Raw genomic sequence first — 12,568 nt, forward strand, 5'->3', positions numbered from 1 at the left:
ATGGAATCCTGCAAGCGAGCATAAAACAAGCATAATGCCTCTCCAACGGAGCCGGGCTGACTGGGCCAAAACAAATCCTCACCAGCGACAGCTCACTCCTGCCATCGTCCATTACTGGCCTTGCTGTTCGCTGGGGCATGTGAGCCTGTGGTTGCATCCTTTATTTTTATTCTAAGGGAGATAATCGTAATAAAGCCCCCCCACACACACACACACACAGACACACATACACACACACACACACACCCTGCGCGAGATGACTTCAATTAGGTTCTGGCTCCACTTTTTTCCCATTGCAGTGGGAACAATTATAAAATGCTTCTCTCTGTCCCTGTGAGGTGTTTGTTAGTTAAGCCTCAGCGAGTCATTTCGGCGTCTTTGATCATCCTGAACGGCTCCACCTTTTGATTTGAGGGGTTTAATTGGCCGCCACAAGCTGCACGCAGGCATTTGCATTTTAGGTGTTGCTTCTGCGCAAGAGTCACACAGCTCCGGAATAAACGTGGGCTTTTTTTTGACAGATATCCCCAAGTTCCTGACCAACCACACCATTTACTACTCGTGGGAGGGGAACCCGGTGAACATCAGCTGCGACGTGATGTCCAACCCTCCCGCCACCATGCTGTGGAGGAGGGAGCGCTTCACCATCTCCGCGGAGGGGACGGCCAACACGCGGGTCCACAGCGCAGAGGGCAAGTCTGTCCTGGAGGTAGGCGGCCATTTGGACCCGTTTCCTAGCAACAGCACATCACAATGGGATCAGACAGATGTCACCGTTTCACTTATAACCTTCACGTGAATAAACACACATCACAGAGCTGGTGTTACATGGGATCTTGGTTGTTCATTTCACATGTCTCTGCTTCTAGGTGACGCCCATGTCCGACCGGGACTTTGGCCGCTACAACTGCACGGCCCGGAACAACATCGGTGTTCGGTACCAGGAGTTCATTTTGGCCCAGGCAGGCGAGTCAGCGCCCCTGTCGCGATTGGCGACTTCATTTCACGTCTAGCACGCGTGGAGTCGGGGACCTCACACCTTTCGAAGCCCTCCTCCCGTTGTAATCTATCCGTTCAGCTACTTTGTAACCTTCTACCTCGCTGCTAACGGTAATGGCCTTATTTGCAATTCTCAAGAAGATAAATTCCCGCTGCAACGCGCAACCCCTATTCAAGCTAGCCTAATCTCAAATAGTGCCACCTGATTTACCATAGCGTTCGCTATTTGCTGAAGTGCTCCCTAATTTACTGTAGCGCAGGCTAATACACAATAGTGCAGTCCAATTATCTTTAGTGCAGATTGAATTGCTCCGGCTGTGGAGAAAAGAAGTGAGCAAAAAAGCTGACCTAATATGTAGTCTCGCAGGGAAAAAACGTGTTTGGAAGTTTTTTTGTGCCGCTTGCAATTCCGCACAGATGCGCGCACAAAGGCAGGGGAAGCTAGCATTGGTTTGTGGCGGTACAGTAACACCCGCACGCCTCCGTCTACACAGACGTGCCGTCCAACCCGTACTCCGTGCGCCTGTCGGCCGTGTCGCAGCGCTTGGCCACCGTCACCTTCATGAAGCCCGACTCTCACGGCGGCGTCCCCATCAGCTACTACCTGGTCCAGTACAAGGAGGTGGGCCTGCAGGACTGGAGGGACGTCAGGTCGCACAGCATCCAGAGTGAGTGCTCGCCATGTATCAGTGCTTTTCAACAGCGCTGTAACCTTTCATTAGTTATTGTGTGGAATGCACGGACCCCATGTGTTCCAGGTGGCTGTGCTAAAAGCCCCTTTGAACGCGTGTGGGCTATTACCATTTCTGTTTCAAGGCAGGTTGAGTCCGTCAGATCAATATGAAAGCTCTCAGATGTTCTCATTCCACGGACACTTCCTGAGGTTTGTTAACGCGGGGGGGGGTCGGTTAAAGGCAGCGGTGTGTGCCAGTGATCCGAGGATAAATTGCACCCCCTCTGCTCCGCGGAAGAAAGGCTCACATCGTTATCTCTAGTGATTTTCTCAGTGCCCCTTGAACAGAACCCAATAGTAAATGATCATAACAGAGATTATGCATGTTTATGACTATTTAATGCACTTGCTGCTGACTGTTTTAGTACTGTCATATTTTAGTTTTTTTAATATTTTATATATCCATCTTTTCCACACGGCTCCTCTCATTTTTGTATGATTCTTGTTTGAGCTGTGGAATCAACTTGAGGAATATGCTATAATACATTTACATTGACGTTATAAAAGACTTGTCTTATGGAAGACGTCATAAACCAACTCTGCCTCGCAGAGCGCTAGTAAAAAATCAACAATTTTGAGAAATCGTTTTTCTCATTTCATCACACAGTTTAAAACATCCAGCTTAGACCAGTGAAGCTATGCCAGATTAATATCCCATCAAGCTTCAACCAGCGCCTCTGCCAGTTAACCCCACGCACACAGTCGACACTAATCAAGCATGTGCGTGAGCTCTATCGAGTGATCCGTCATGCGATCCCCCTTAAAGCCTCAGCTCTGAGATCCTGTTGGGTCACGGCGAGCCCTAAACACCTGGTGGGGAACGTGCCAGCTCGCTCCCCTGCTCCTCTTATGCTTTATGACTCCAAATTGATTCTTGAGCCAGTTGGTGGAAACGTGAAGTGTGAGGTAAAAGAAGGATGGATGGAAAATACAAACCAGCCAGCGGATGCTGGGGCGATAAGAGGGTCGACAAACCTAAAGGGCTTATCGGTAATATCCCTCATTTCAAAGTCATTATAAAATGGAGGTGCGTTGAGGTGAATACTGAACAGCAGCGGACGCTTTAATTGTATATGATAAAATGTGCCGCTCATGTAAAGGAAGCGGACCGAGGACATGCATGAAGAACAAAGGGAGGCAACATCAGAGGATAAATAAAGCTTAATTGTAAATGTAATTTAAATAAATGTGCCACTTTGTTCGAGATCGGGACTGGAATATTAAAATGGGGAGCTGGAATAATTACAAGCCAGCTAAGTGGCATCATATAATCATAGAAGCCACTTCAGATATCCTCTAAAGAAAGTAGTTACACAATAAACTCCTCCACATAATGAGATGCCTGGACTCGTTTCATTTGAATGCTTTTGCCCAAATTGAAATGTCTGCTTATAGCCTGGAAAGTAACCTAGCATGGCTGCAAATTGCGGAATTTGTTTTTCAGTTCCGGCGACTGAAGAACTGCAAAAGCACCTATTACCGTTCAAGTATTTAATTTGTGCAGACTGACAATAACAACAACTCTCACTGCTGACTCTCGCTGGCTTTTCCGAGTAGTCGAGATTATGCAAATGGGCTCCGGTGACAGCGGCGTTTAAATAGTAATCTGTAGTGTGGTGCCGTAATGAGATTTGCAGTTTTATTTAATTTATGATGCAATTTACAGTATGAATGCATCTTTACTGTACTTTTAATCGTTTTTATAATGAGGTCCTGGGATGTTGCAGAATCCATTTTAACTAATAACTTTATTATAATTTCTTATCACTATCTGCCTTCTTATTTACAGACATTTCAAATGTTTATTATTTTATTCATGTTAAACATCGAAATTTTTATGTGGAAGATTGGGTCTGTTCATAAACCTAGTGCTGAACCACATGGAGCTACAGTCAGGATCTGTTCTTACATCTACATAAATGTCTACACTCTGGTCCGGTCTCCCTGCAGCTACTGTGGTGCTGACGGGACTGGAGCCCAACACGACGTACGAGGTTCGAGTGGCGGCTGTTAACGGGAAGGGTCAAGGAGAGTTCAGCCACACGGAGACCTTCCAGACTTTACCCATCCGTAAGTGTGTCTCTGCTCGCTCCACCAGTGAAGAGCTCCTCCACTCAACTGAGACCTTCACCCGCTGAAGCCAAGTCATAATGACTGGAGTTCATGATTCAGTGGGGTTGTAGTAGTTAGACCAGGTTAATTGTTAATTAAGGGCACATCCTAGCAGTTAACAAATATTGATGTGTGAATATCGATGTGCAGGATAATTGTATTGTACATCATAATTTTTATGAAACTGACTATAAAGCTGATGATATTTCACGCATAAAATATTTTTGCTAGCAGACAGATATGCGGATCTGGTTTTAAAAAATCAAATATACAGTAGAGGTGTAATAAAACCTCCACTGAAAGTGATTAAGACCTTCACTATTCGCCATCTAACAGTTACAACCTCCTCATATTTCAGTCATATGAATCCAGATCACGAGTGCCGAGAAAAGAGCCTGTCAAATCTGTGTCCTCGTGTAAAACTGCTGCATTCGAATTATCTACTGCAGGGTTTTATGATACGCATTTTATTTATTCTGGGAAACAGGATTGCAGTGAAGGCCACGGAGGAAGCGTTCATTTCATACAGCAGTGCAGCTACTGAGAATAAATGGAAAGAAGACCCAATTAGTAAAATACAGTGAATAATAAGAGCCTCCGGTCCAGATTACTTATAGCCAGGCGGTGGGAGTTGCCTCGTAATATGATATTAATTCCCCCTAAAACCTGCTCGCTCCTTGTTCTGCGCTCTTATCTCGTGCCTCACGTTGCCACCTGCTCTCCACCGCGGGAGCGCACACAGACGCACAGCACAGCTTTGCTTGTCTCGTGTCCCTCAGGGGAGCCGAGTCCACCGGCGGTGCACGGGCAGAGAGGAATGGGCAAGGCCTACAGGCTGGGGCTGGTCAAGCAGGACGACGGCGGCATGCCCATCGTGGAGTACATCGTCAAGTACAAGACGGTGAGTAATTAAGGTCGGTCTGTTCTCAGAAGCCACTGTAATTGAGACTTCGAGCCGGAAGGAAGCGATGGGAACAAAGCAACTTTCATTCAAGAAGGAAAATAATCATTTTTCTGAGGTGTCAAACCCTTTACATCCAACAAAATCAGCTTATTAATCCAAAACTAGCTGCTGCTGCCTTTATGTGTTCTCCTGCTACAACATGGGCTTCAAGGTTCGTTTCAATCCTATATACAGCTGTGCTGCTGCAGTAAAGCACCAAATGCATGTTAATCTACAATTTAAAATGCTTGTATCCAAACGCTTTTTTTGATTTACTGCCATTCAAATAGTGTTTACCAGAGGCTACGGCGCCCAGCTGTTTGGAGAAAATAGGGAACTACTGTATGTGTGACCCATTTTAAAGACTTAAGTCTTAAGAAGGAACCAATGGGCTCCAGGCTCAGCACCACAGACACGTACTGTAATACTGGACGTGCACATGGAAGGATTTGGTCTTTTTATAGAATGTGGAAAAGTAACAAAAATGTTTCGCTTTAACCTGATTAGAAAAACGCAGAATGCATCCATCCTCCTGAAAAGGACGGAGGGCGGGGAAATTGAATTAGGGGCTGAGAGAAAATGACGGCTCCACCGAATGTTGTGTACTTTCACAACCTCACAACCTTAAACGATTTAAGGCTATAATTGGTGTTTTAAAGGTTCTGCATGTCCGTGGACAACAACAGCGTTTGTGGATCAGCCCAGTGAGCGCGGTTGAGGATTATTATGAGGACAGATGCTGTCATATAATTCAGAATACAGTTTTTAATCATTTCTCAATATTGAGGGGCTGAACTGAAGCAGGTGAACGTATTGATGTCCAGCCAGTTTAAGGGAGGTGCTTTTTTGGTTTGGTTTTATCTAATATATCCCATAGCCCATATCTCAGAACCCGTGGTTGTTCTTTGTATTGTATTGACACACACATGCGACACCAGGGACGCCTCTCCTCTCAGAGTGTCTGTGACTCATCGGATTGATAGGTTCCTATTGACTGAGTCGAGTGGGTGCGTTTGTGACAAAATGAAAGCGCTCTGCTCGAGAATTTGTACTTTTAAATCCTTGCAACACACACAAACTTGGAGTTCGCTCATTTATTTAAGTAGCTGATATTCGTGTAAAAAATAGAAGGAAAAAAAAAGCTGCTTAAGCGCGAGATAAAGCGAGCGTCTCAGATGAGACCGGGAGCCAGAAAAGATGGCACTCGTACAAAAACTCTCCACGGGACTAAGTGGTTTTGAGCACGTCTAAATCTCCTATCTCACCGTTTCATGATGTGTCCAAGCAGGTATTACTCTGTCTCATTGTGGAAGTGACAGCAATTTCAAATAATACGGCTGCAGATGAAAAAGTTCTTTTGAAAAGCGGGGAGAGAACGTCTCAGCGCTTGAAGGCCAGAGCTGGAGGAAAGCGGGGCTCACTTCTCAATTACGGCCTTGTGTTCCAACCTGTGAACACAACGTGTGACCTGGAGTATTAAAATGTCCATTAAGATATGTTTTAGACTGCTTAACTAATTCCTGTGGGGCCCAAGAGGCCATGAATGCTAAGGTGTGAACCAGATTCATCCCAAGTTGCCTCTAGATGAAGAGAGAGGAATGAGAGGAATGAAGAGTGATGCAATGAGGGGGGGGGGGCTATCAGAGAATGAGTGGGAACTTGATGTAAACCAGAGGATTACCCTTTCTTCCCACCTATGCGGGTGCAACTGGGGGGTGTTTCACGACGGCATGTCTAATTGTAGTCGCTGTCACAATCCCCCAGATTAAAACGCTCAAAGGCTGAGCTGCCGTTCGTCCCAATAAACCACTTCCACACAATGCACGTAGAAGCGATCGCAGTCGTATCTCACCCGAAGGTTTGTCCCCCCAGGACAAGGAGGAGCAGTGGATGACCAAGCTGGTGCCAGGGGCCAACGACTTCGCCATGCTGCAGCCGCTGCAGTGGAACACGCGCTACGAGGTGGAGATCACGGCGCGCAACGTCAAGGGGCTGTCGGAGCCGACCTTCTATCAGTTCTTCATGCCGCAGAAACCCGACATCACAGGTAAAAGCCCGGCGAAGGGCGCCGCTGTGTGCAGTCAGGGCCCTGTTCAACGTGCACATCTGGGCGAGGCTGCTGGTGTTTGAATGCAGCCGCAGAGGCTTTTATTAAGTGCTGCTGGACTGCAAAGCGCGATAGCATTGGAGGCGCCTGAGGAAGGTGTTCTGGTGGAGGTAGAGCTGCCTCAGAACAAACGGGTCCGGTTGTTGTTAGTGGGTTTCTGTCCGTGTGCTCGGTGAATGGCGTTTAAGGCTCGTAGAGGTCACACAGCAGCGGCCTCAGGGCTGGAAATGTCGCCCATGCACTAAAAACATCTATGACAACAGCTGCATCATCCAGTCAAACGGGTCAAAAACTCCTGGAAACACATGATTGCGGTTTGATCGGCGCTTGTGCAGAAACGCTTCCCCGCGCCGCGTCTGGCACCGAGTAATAGTGAGCAAGCATCCTGAGCTTCGGGGGTCGGGGGTGTGATGGATGGCACCGCTCCGCCGCACGTGTTCATTCCTGATTGTTTTTGTAATATTCCGTTTTTTTGTTTTTTTCCATTTTTTCCTCCCACGCAGCGGAGCTTCCGCAGCGTTTTGCCTCCACTTACACAGCGAAGGCGAGGTGGAGGCGCGGCCTTCGCTGCTGTGGGTGCGACGGGTGTCACCCGCCTGAATACCAAGCGCCCGCTGGGCCCAAACAAGCAGCATCCAGCCCGTCTAATATTTGCCTCCAGCTCTTATTCACGCGGCTGAAAGCGTCACTGTCTGAGCACACGCATTCACTTTGCTGGTTTATAATTACAATTTAAAGGGATCCTGCGTGAGAGTAATCCTGTTATTATGTTTCCTTCAGTGTCAACTTAATCCACTAATAGTGGTTCATATGCCAGTAGGTGAACTTAATTTGGTTTAGTTGTATGAGCCCACGTTTTCCTTTACATCCAACAGCATACGGGCCGTGACTATCGCGTCGCTCCATCCACGCAGCCTGTTGCTGGTAACAAACTACTAATTATCTCTGTGGAAAGAATTTGAAAAGGGTGATGGAAATGTATTTTCGGTGAGAGACAGCGAATTGTGCTGCACATAACAAAGAGGCCGTCAACAAACGGTTTGATACGAGCATTATGCGGGGCCGCGATTGGAATTCATTCACCAGAGAAAGGCCCATACATTCTGTAGTCACAGAAGAAGAAACTTATTGACTGTTAGTTAATGAGCAGCTTTTTTTTTTCAAGAAAGATTCAAGTAAGTCATTTATCAACAACGCAGATTCTGTGGCTTTAGCGTTTCTGATGCATTTTAAGGATTTCAGCCTGTTTTTCCACTTTCTCCCTGCTCAGAATTGACTGTTTGTGTTTACTGCACATCCATTGATGAAGAAGTCGATGCAGCCCTGAGGTTCTCGCGCCTCACGCTGAATTTGCACCAGTGCGACTTCCTCACTGGGGCGTTCACGGTGTCCACGTCTCACCGGGGATTCATTCACACCTGTGGTAATAAACAGCACGAGCGCTGCCATGGCACCAGAACCGGGCCCACGGGCTTCTCTTTTTAAAGTGCAGCTCTTTGCAACTGAACTGGACATTTTCTCCATCCTGTGATGTTTGGAGGCTCTGCTGCTGTGTTCAGTCCTGTGATTCAAGGAAAAACATCCAAATCAGCCTTGGATGTGCAGGAGGAGCCTCATTCCGGCGCCCTGCAGGCCTAGCATGCAGATCACACACCTGCATGCACCGTTCAGCCATTAGGTTCCTATTTAGAGCACAGACAGTATAGGGAACTTTTACTGGAACTATAAATGTTTTATGCATTTCCCCCTGAAGTCCCAGCGTTCGCGCGGAGAAAAACAAAGGCAGCTTGTTTGCGTTGTTGTTTTTGTTCCCCTTTTCGAGCCCGTCGTCACATCTATTTGTGCCGTTTTTGATCAAGCAAGTGTTTGCCCGTGTCATTACGGCGCCGGCTAAATGGCCCGCGAGCGTGTGCGCTGCTTCTCAAACAGAACACGAGGCCGGGGAGCGGCAGGCTGAAGGCGGGTCACTTCGATTGGCTGTCCCCTCTTGTTAGCGAACAGCGGTGCATCGTGGGAAAAGAGCCCGGGAGAAAGACGGGAGACGGAGCGGGAGCGCTTTTCTCCTAATGTGTTTGTGGGAGGAGGAGTGACGCGGCTGCGTTTCCTGGGCTGAGGAGGCGGCGAGGCCTCCGGTCCACGGAGACGCAGAGCCGGGTTTTCAGGGTCTCTCACGCTACGTGACCCAAACTCACACAAACTCCGCTCGCGCCAAGTTTCCCTCAACTTTTCTGCCTTTTCACACTCTCTGGACTTTGCAATTACCCATTCTCAGTGGCTGCCGGTCCCACACCAATTTACAGCATCATAATGGCAGTTTATGTTGCTCCATTTTCATTAGGCCAAGTCGTCAATCTCAATACGTTTCAGCCCAAACGACATTCGTATATTTATATAATCTCGGGGAGTCGCGCAGGTTCAACCTGGAAATGACTCGCGCTTTCTGCTACACTGAGTCAAATTGGATATTTGAAGAAGTCTGGTCAGTGTTAACTCAATCAGCAATATTACAGTAGATGCGAAATATCTGCCAATCCCGATTTTTCCAATCCGACGCCTGCTCTTTTTTCATCTCTCATATAAACAGCCGCTTGCTGGCTTGATGAAAGAAACAGGCTTTTTTTAGACACACAAAATATGTCCATGGTATATAGGTGCCTACTATCTCTCAGCAACCAATTTCTCTGCTCAATTCTCTCTCCATGTATTACGCATCTGCCGGGTATTGAGTTGGCACTTTCCTTTTTTCTTCTCATCCTCGTTTCTCCATCCTATTTTAGTTTGTAACAGGCTGCATAACCTTCTTCCCCCTCTCTCCTGCACAGAATCCTTTAAGGAAAACGCCATTGATTGCAACACTGCCCTCGGTTCCTTTTCAATTTATTCTTCTTCCGTCAAGGCCCCTTTTGCAAATCAAAGCATACGTTTAGACCTTCTAAATCGCTGTGGCGTCCCCCTGCCCTCGCCAATTACAACAGTGTGTCTCCAACGCCGGCGCTTTTCCCTTGTTAACCTTTTTTTGTTTGTTGTGGCATCGCTCACCAAACCGCGTCACCCCGTCGATAAACACACTTGTCATTTCCGTCAAACATCGTAGCCTTGAGACCAGTGCGTCCTGACAGAGGGGCACATTAATATTAAACAGGGTCTCCTAATAGATCCAGCTTCATCACTGTATATATATATATATATTTTTTTTTACATCATTGATACCAGTGATTAAGGGAAATTAAAGCTCTTTAAAAGTTGGCAACTTTGAACATATCTCCTTCTATTCTCCATTCAGATTTGTTTTCTAAATGTAGACAGAAAAGCCCTAATCAATAAACATGATGAACTAGTTCTGACTGAACTACGCAGCGGTAAAAGAAGCAGTGCTTTGTATGTCCTAACTGTGATAATAAGTTAAAGTGGAGGACTCACAGTCTGATGCATGGGGCTTTTTCTGGTGCAGAGCTTTGTTGTGACTGCTGTATTTTTCCTGGCTCTTTCCTCTCCTTCCAGTCATGTGCCATAAAAAGCCATGATTGAAACAGGCGCCATAGATTTTGTTCGCAATAATCTCATCAAAGCACTTGAAGAAATAATTTGAAAAAGCTTCTGCCCTCTCCTGAGAGCTCCAGTGAAACTTTTTCCTGGAAGAGATGCCAGCGTATCAAAATTGAAAATAAGTACTTTTATAGCTGTCCATTACATTAATCAACCCTCTCATCAATTTTCAAAATGAAAGTCGTTATTTTGAAAGTAATGTTGGGAAAGAGGTGCATGGCAGTCGGCTCTGCTGATGGTTTACAGTGAAAAAAGGTTATCAGAGGAAAAACATTCAGATTCAGTCATTAAGTCGCTGATTCGATATGATGAGTTTTCCACCAGCTGCTGCAGAAAAACATTACCTGCAGCCTCAGACGGTAAGAAACTGGAGCTACTGTAAAGAGACCCTCCCCTTATTTTGTTTACTGAGTCCAGTAAATGGTGTCTGAAGTCTTTAGTCTTGAAGAGTCCAGTTGGAAAATGATTGCTTTCTTTTGGATAGAAAACCCTGGCACAAAAAAGCAGCATCTGCTGCTGAAATGCAATAAAACTATTCTCAGAATAGGGTCAAATGTGAGTGTGGGATCATGAAAGTGTTAACAGCTCAGTGGATGCATATGAGCTGAGCCATAGGAAGAATGAGAGCATCATTGTGAAGGTTCAGTTTATCACGTTTCCACCTGCAGCTTGAAGTCGAATGTCCTGTTATAATTAGTCATTTTCAGTTTCTGCATTTGATTCACACCAGATATATTTTACACAACAGCTACTTTATACTATGAAAAACTATGACTATAAACTATAAAACAGCTGAGCCATTGCGTTGCCTGTGAGTTATGTTGAAGCAAAGTTTTAAGTTCATTTACATTTGAACCCATTAACATTTACTAGTGCATTCGCTGTCTTGCCTCAGTACTAAAGAAAGCATCCATCTTCTCGTCCTGTCACATGCTCTTGTTAGACTCCATGCTGCAGTTTGAAGTCCTGCGCTCTCAAGTGTTGACGTTTGCCGACGCTCAGATGTACAAATGTAAGGCTTGGAGTCAGGAGGAGAGTGAGGAGATGACAGGGCGACTCCAGTCAAGATTCTCTAAAGATTGAATAGTGGCACCGTGTTAAACATCTGCTTTTTGTTGGAGGCGCTCAGAAAGTGGTGAAGTGCGTTCAGATCCCGCGTCTGTCTCCGCTGTTTAAGCCGGAGCCCAACTACAAGGCTCGCGGCTCAGACGCTCGAATTACCCCTGAAATAGGCGCTAACCCCAGACGACGGCAATTACGGAAAAGTGGACCAAATTTCTTTGAAGTCTTTTAAGATGATTGTTAAGGATGCCACACTCTTTTTAAGTTAAGAGTAATTTGCCACGTTTTTTCACGTCCTCCGCGCTGCGACTGGAGTGCACTCGTCTGCCTCCTCCTTGGAAACGGACAAAAAGCCCAGACCCGTGCCTCTCCCTCCAGCTAGACAGTATGTAATGATTATCTTTAATTCCCAGACGGCCTCCTTTCTCTTCAGCGCTCCAAAGCGAGCACTTAGGGAGAGCCCTCGATCACATCCATAAATAATTATGTTTATCACCCCGCAGATTAGCACCTGCTACCTTCTTAATCAATGAATGCCCATTCGGTCATGATTAATCAAGTCGCTTCCTCTGAGATCCAATGGAAGGACAGTCAATCACAGCTCGGCCCTAATGAGTTTGTTTTGTCAAATTGAGATGTATATGAATTGCTCCAGTTGATCTCCAGCTATTGAATGATTCGGCTAACGAGCCCATATATCAACAAGCAATCAGAGGAAATCTGTAAAAGAGTTAGCAGAGCGGGGGAAGAAGAATTAATGACAGACAGCATCTGAGGAATCGGACTTGGTGAACGCTTGCGTCAGAGTGGACTAATAACTTAGTCCAGGAATTCAGCTTCTTTGCTTCAGTGGCTTCTGAAAAAACCTGTAAAGTAATAGAAATGCTCAACATATCCTCTTAAACCACTTTACTTTTATTATTTAGTCTCCGGTCTCTTCATAATATATCTTGTGAGCAATACATCCAGTAAATTGCCAATATACGCTTCCTGGCATAAACAAATGCGTGCATAGTAAAAGCGCTGCCCATCACCGGCTCATAATTTTAAAACACAAAGTCAATTT

The 12,568-nt window shown here is 46.1% G+C and overlaps 1 protein-coding gene across 3 annotated transcripts in view; it reads left to right on the forward strand.

Moving 5' to 3' along the window:
• LOC114850101 (neural cell adhesion molecule 2-like) overlaps positions 1 to 12,568 on the forward strand; it is a 193,680-nt gene that overhangs the window by 167,994 nt on the left and 13,118 nt on the right. For all 3 annotated transcript variants that reach the window (XM_029142091.3, XM_029142082.3, XM_029142086.3), the window contains exons 10-15: positions 522 to 709; positions 870 to 966; positions 1,494 to 1,667; positions 3,683 to 3,802; positions 4,624 to 4,745; positions 6,660 to 6,834. In XM_029142091.3, the coding sequence (XP_028997924.1) occupies positions 522 to 709; positions 870 to 966; positions 1,494 to 1,667; positions 3,683 to 3,802; positions 4,624 to 4,745; positions 6,660 to 6,834 (876 nt within the window). The remainder of the gene's footprint in view (positions 1 to 521; positions 710 to 869; positions 967 to 1,493; positions 1,668 to 3,682; positions 3,803 to 4,623; positions 4,746 to 6,659; positions 6,835 to 12,568) is intronic.

This window comes from Betta splendens, chromosome 2 (assembly GCF_900634795.4).
Source record: "Betta splendens chromosome 2, fBetSpl5.4, whole genome shotgun sequence".
NCBI lineage: Eukaryota > Metazoa > Chordata > Actinopteri > Anabantiformes > Osphronemidae > Betta > Betta splendens.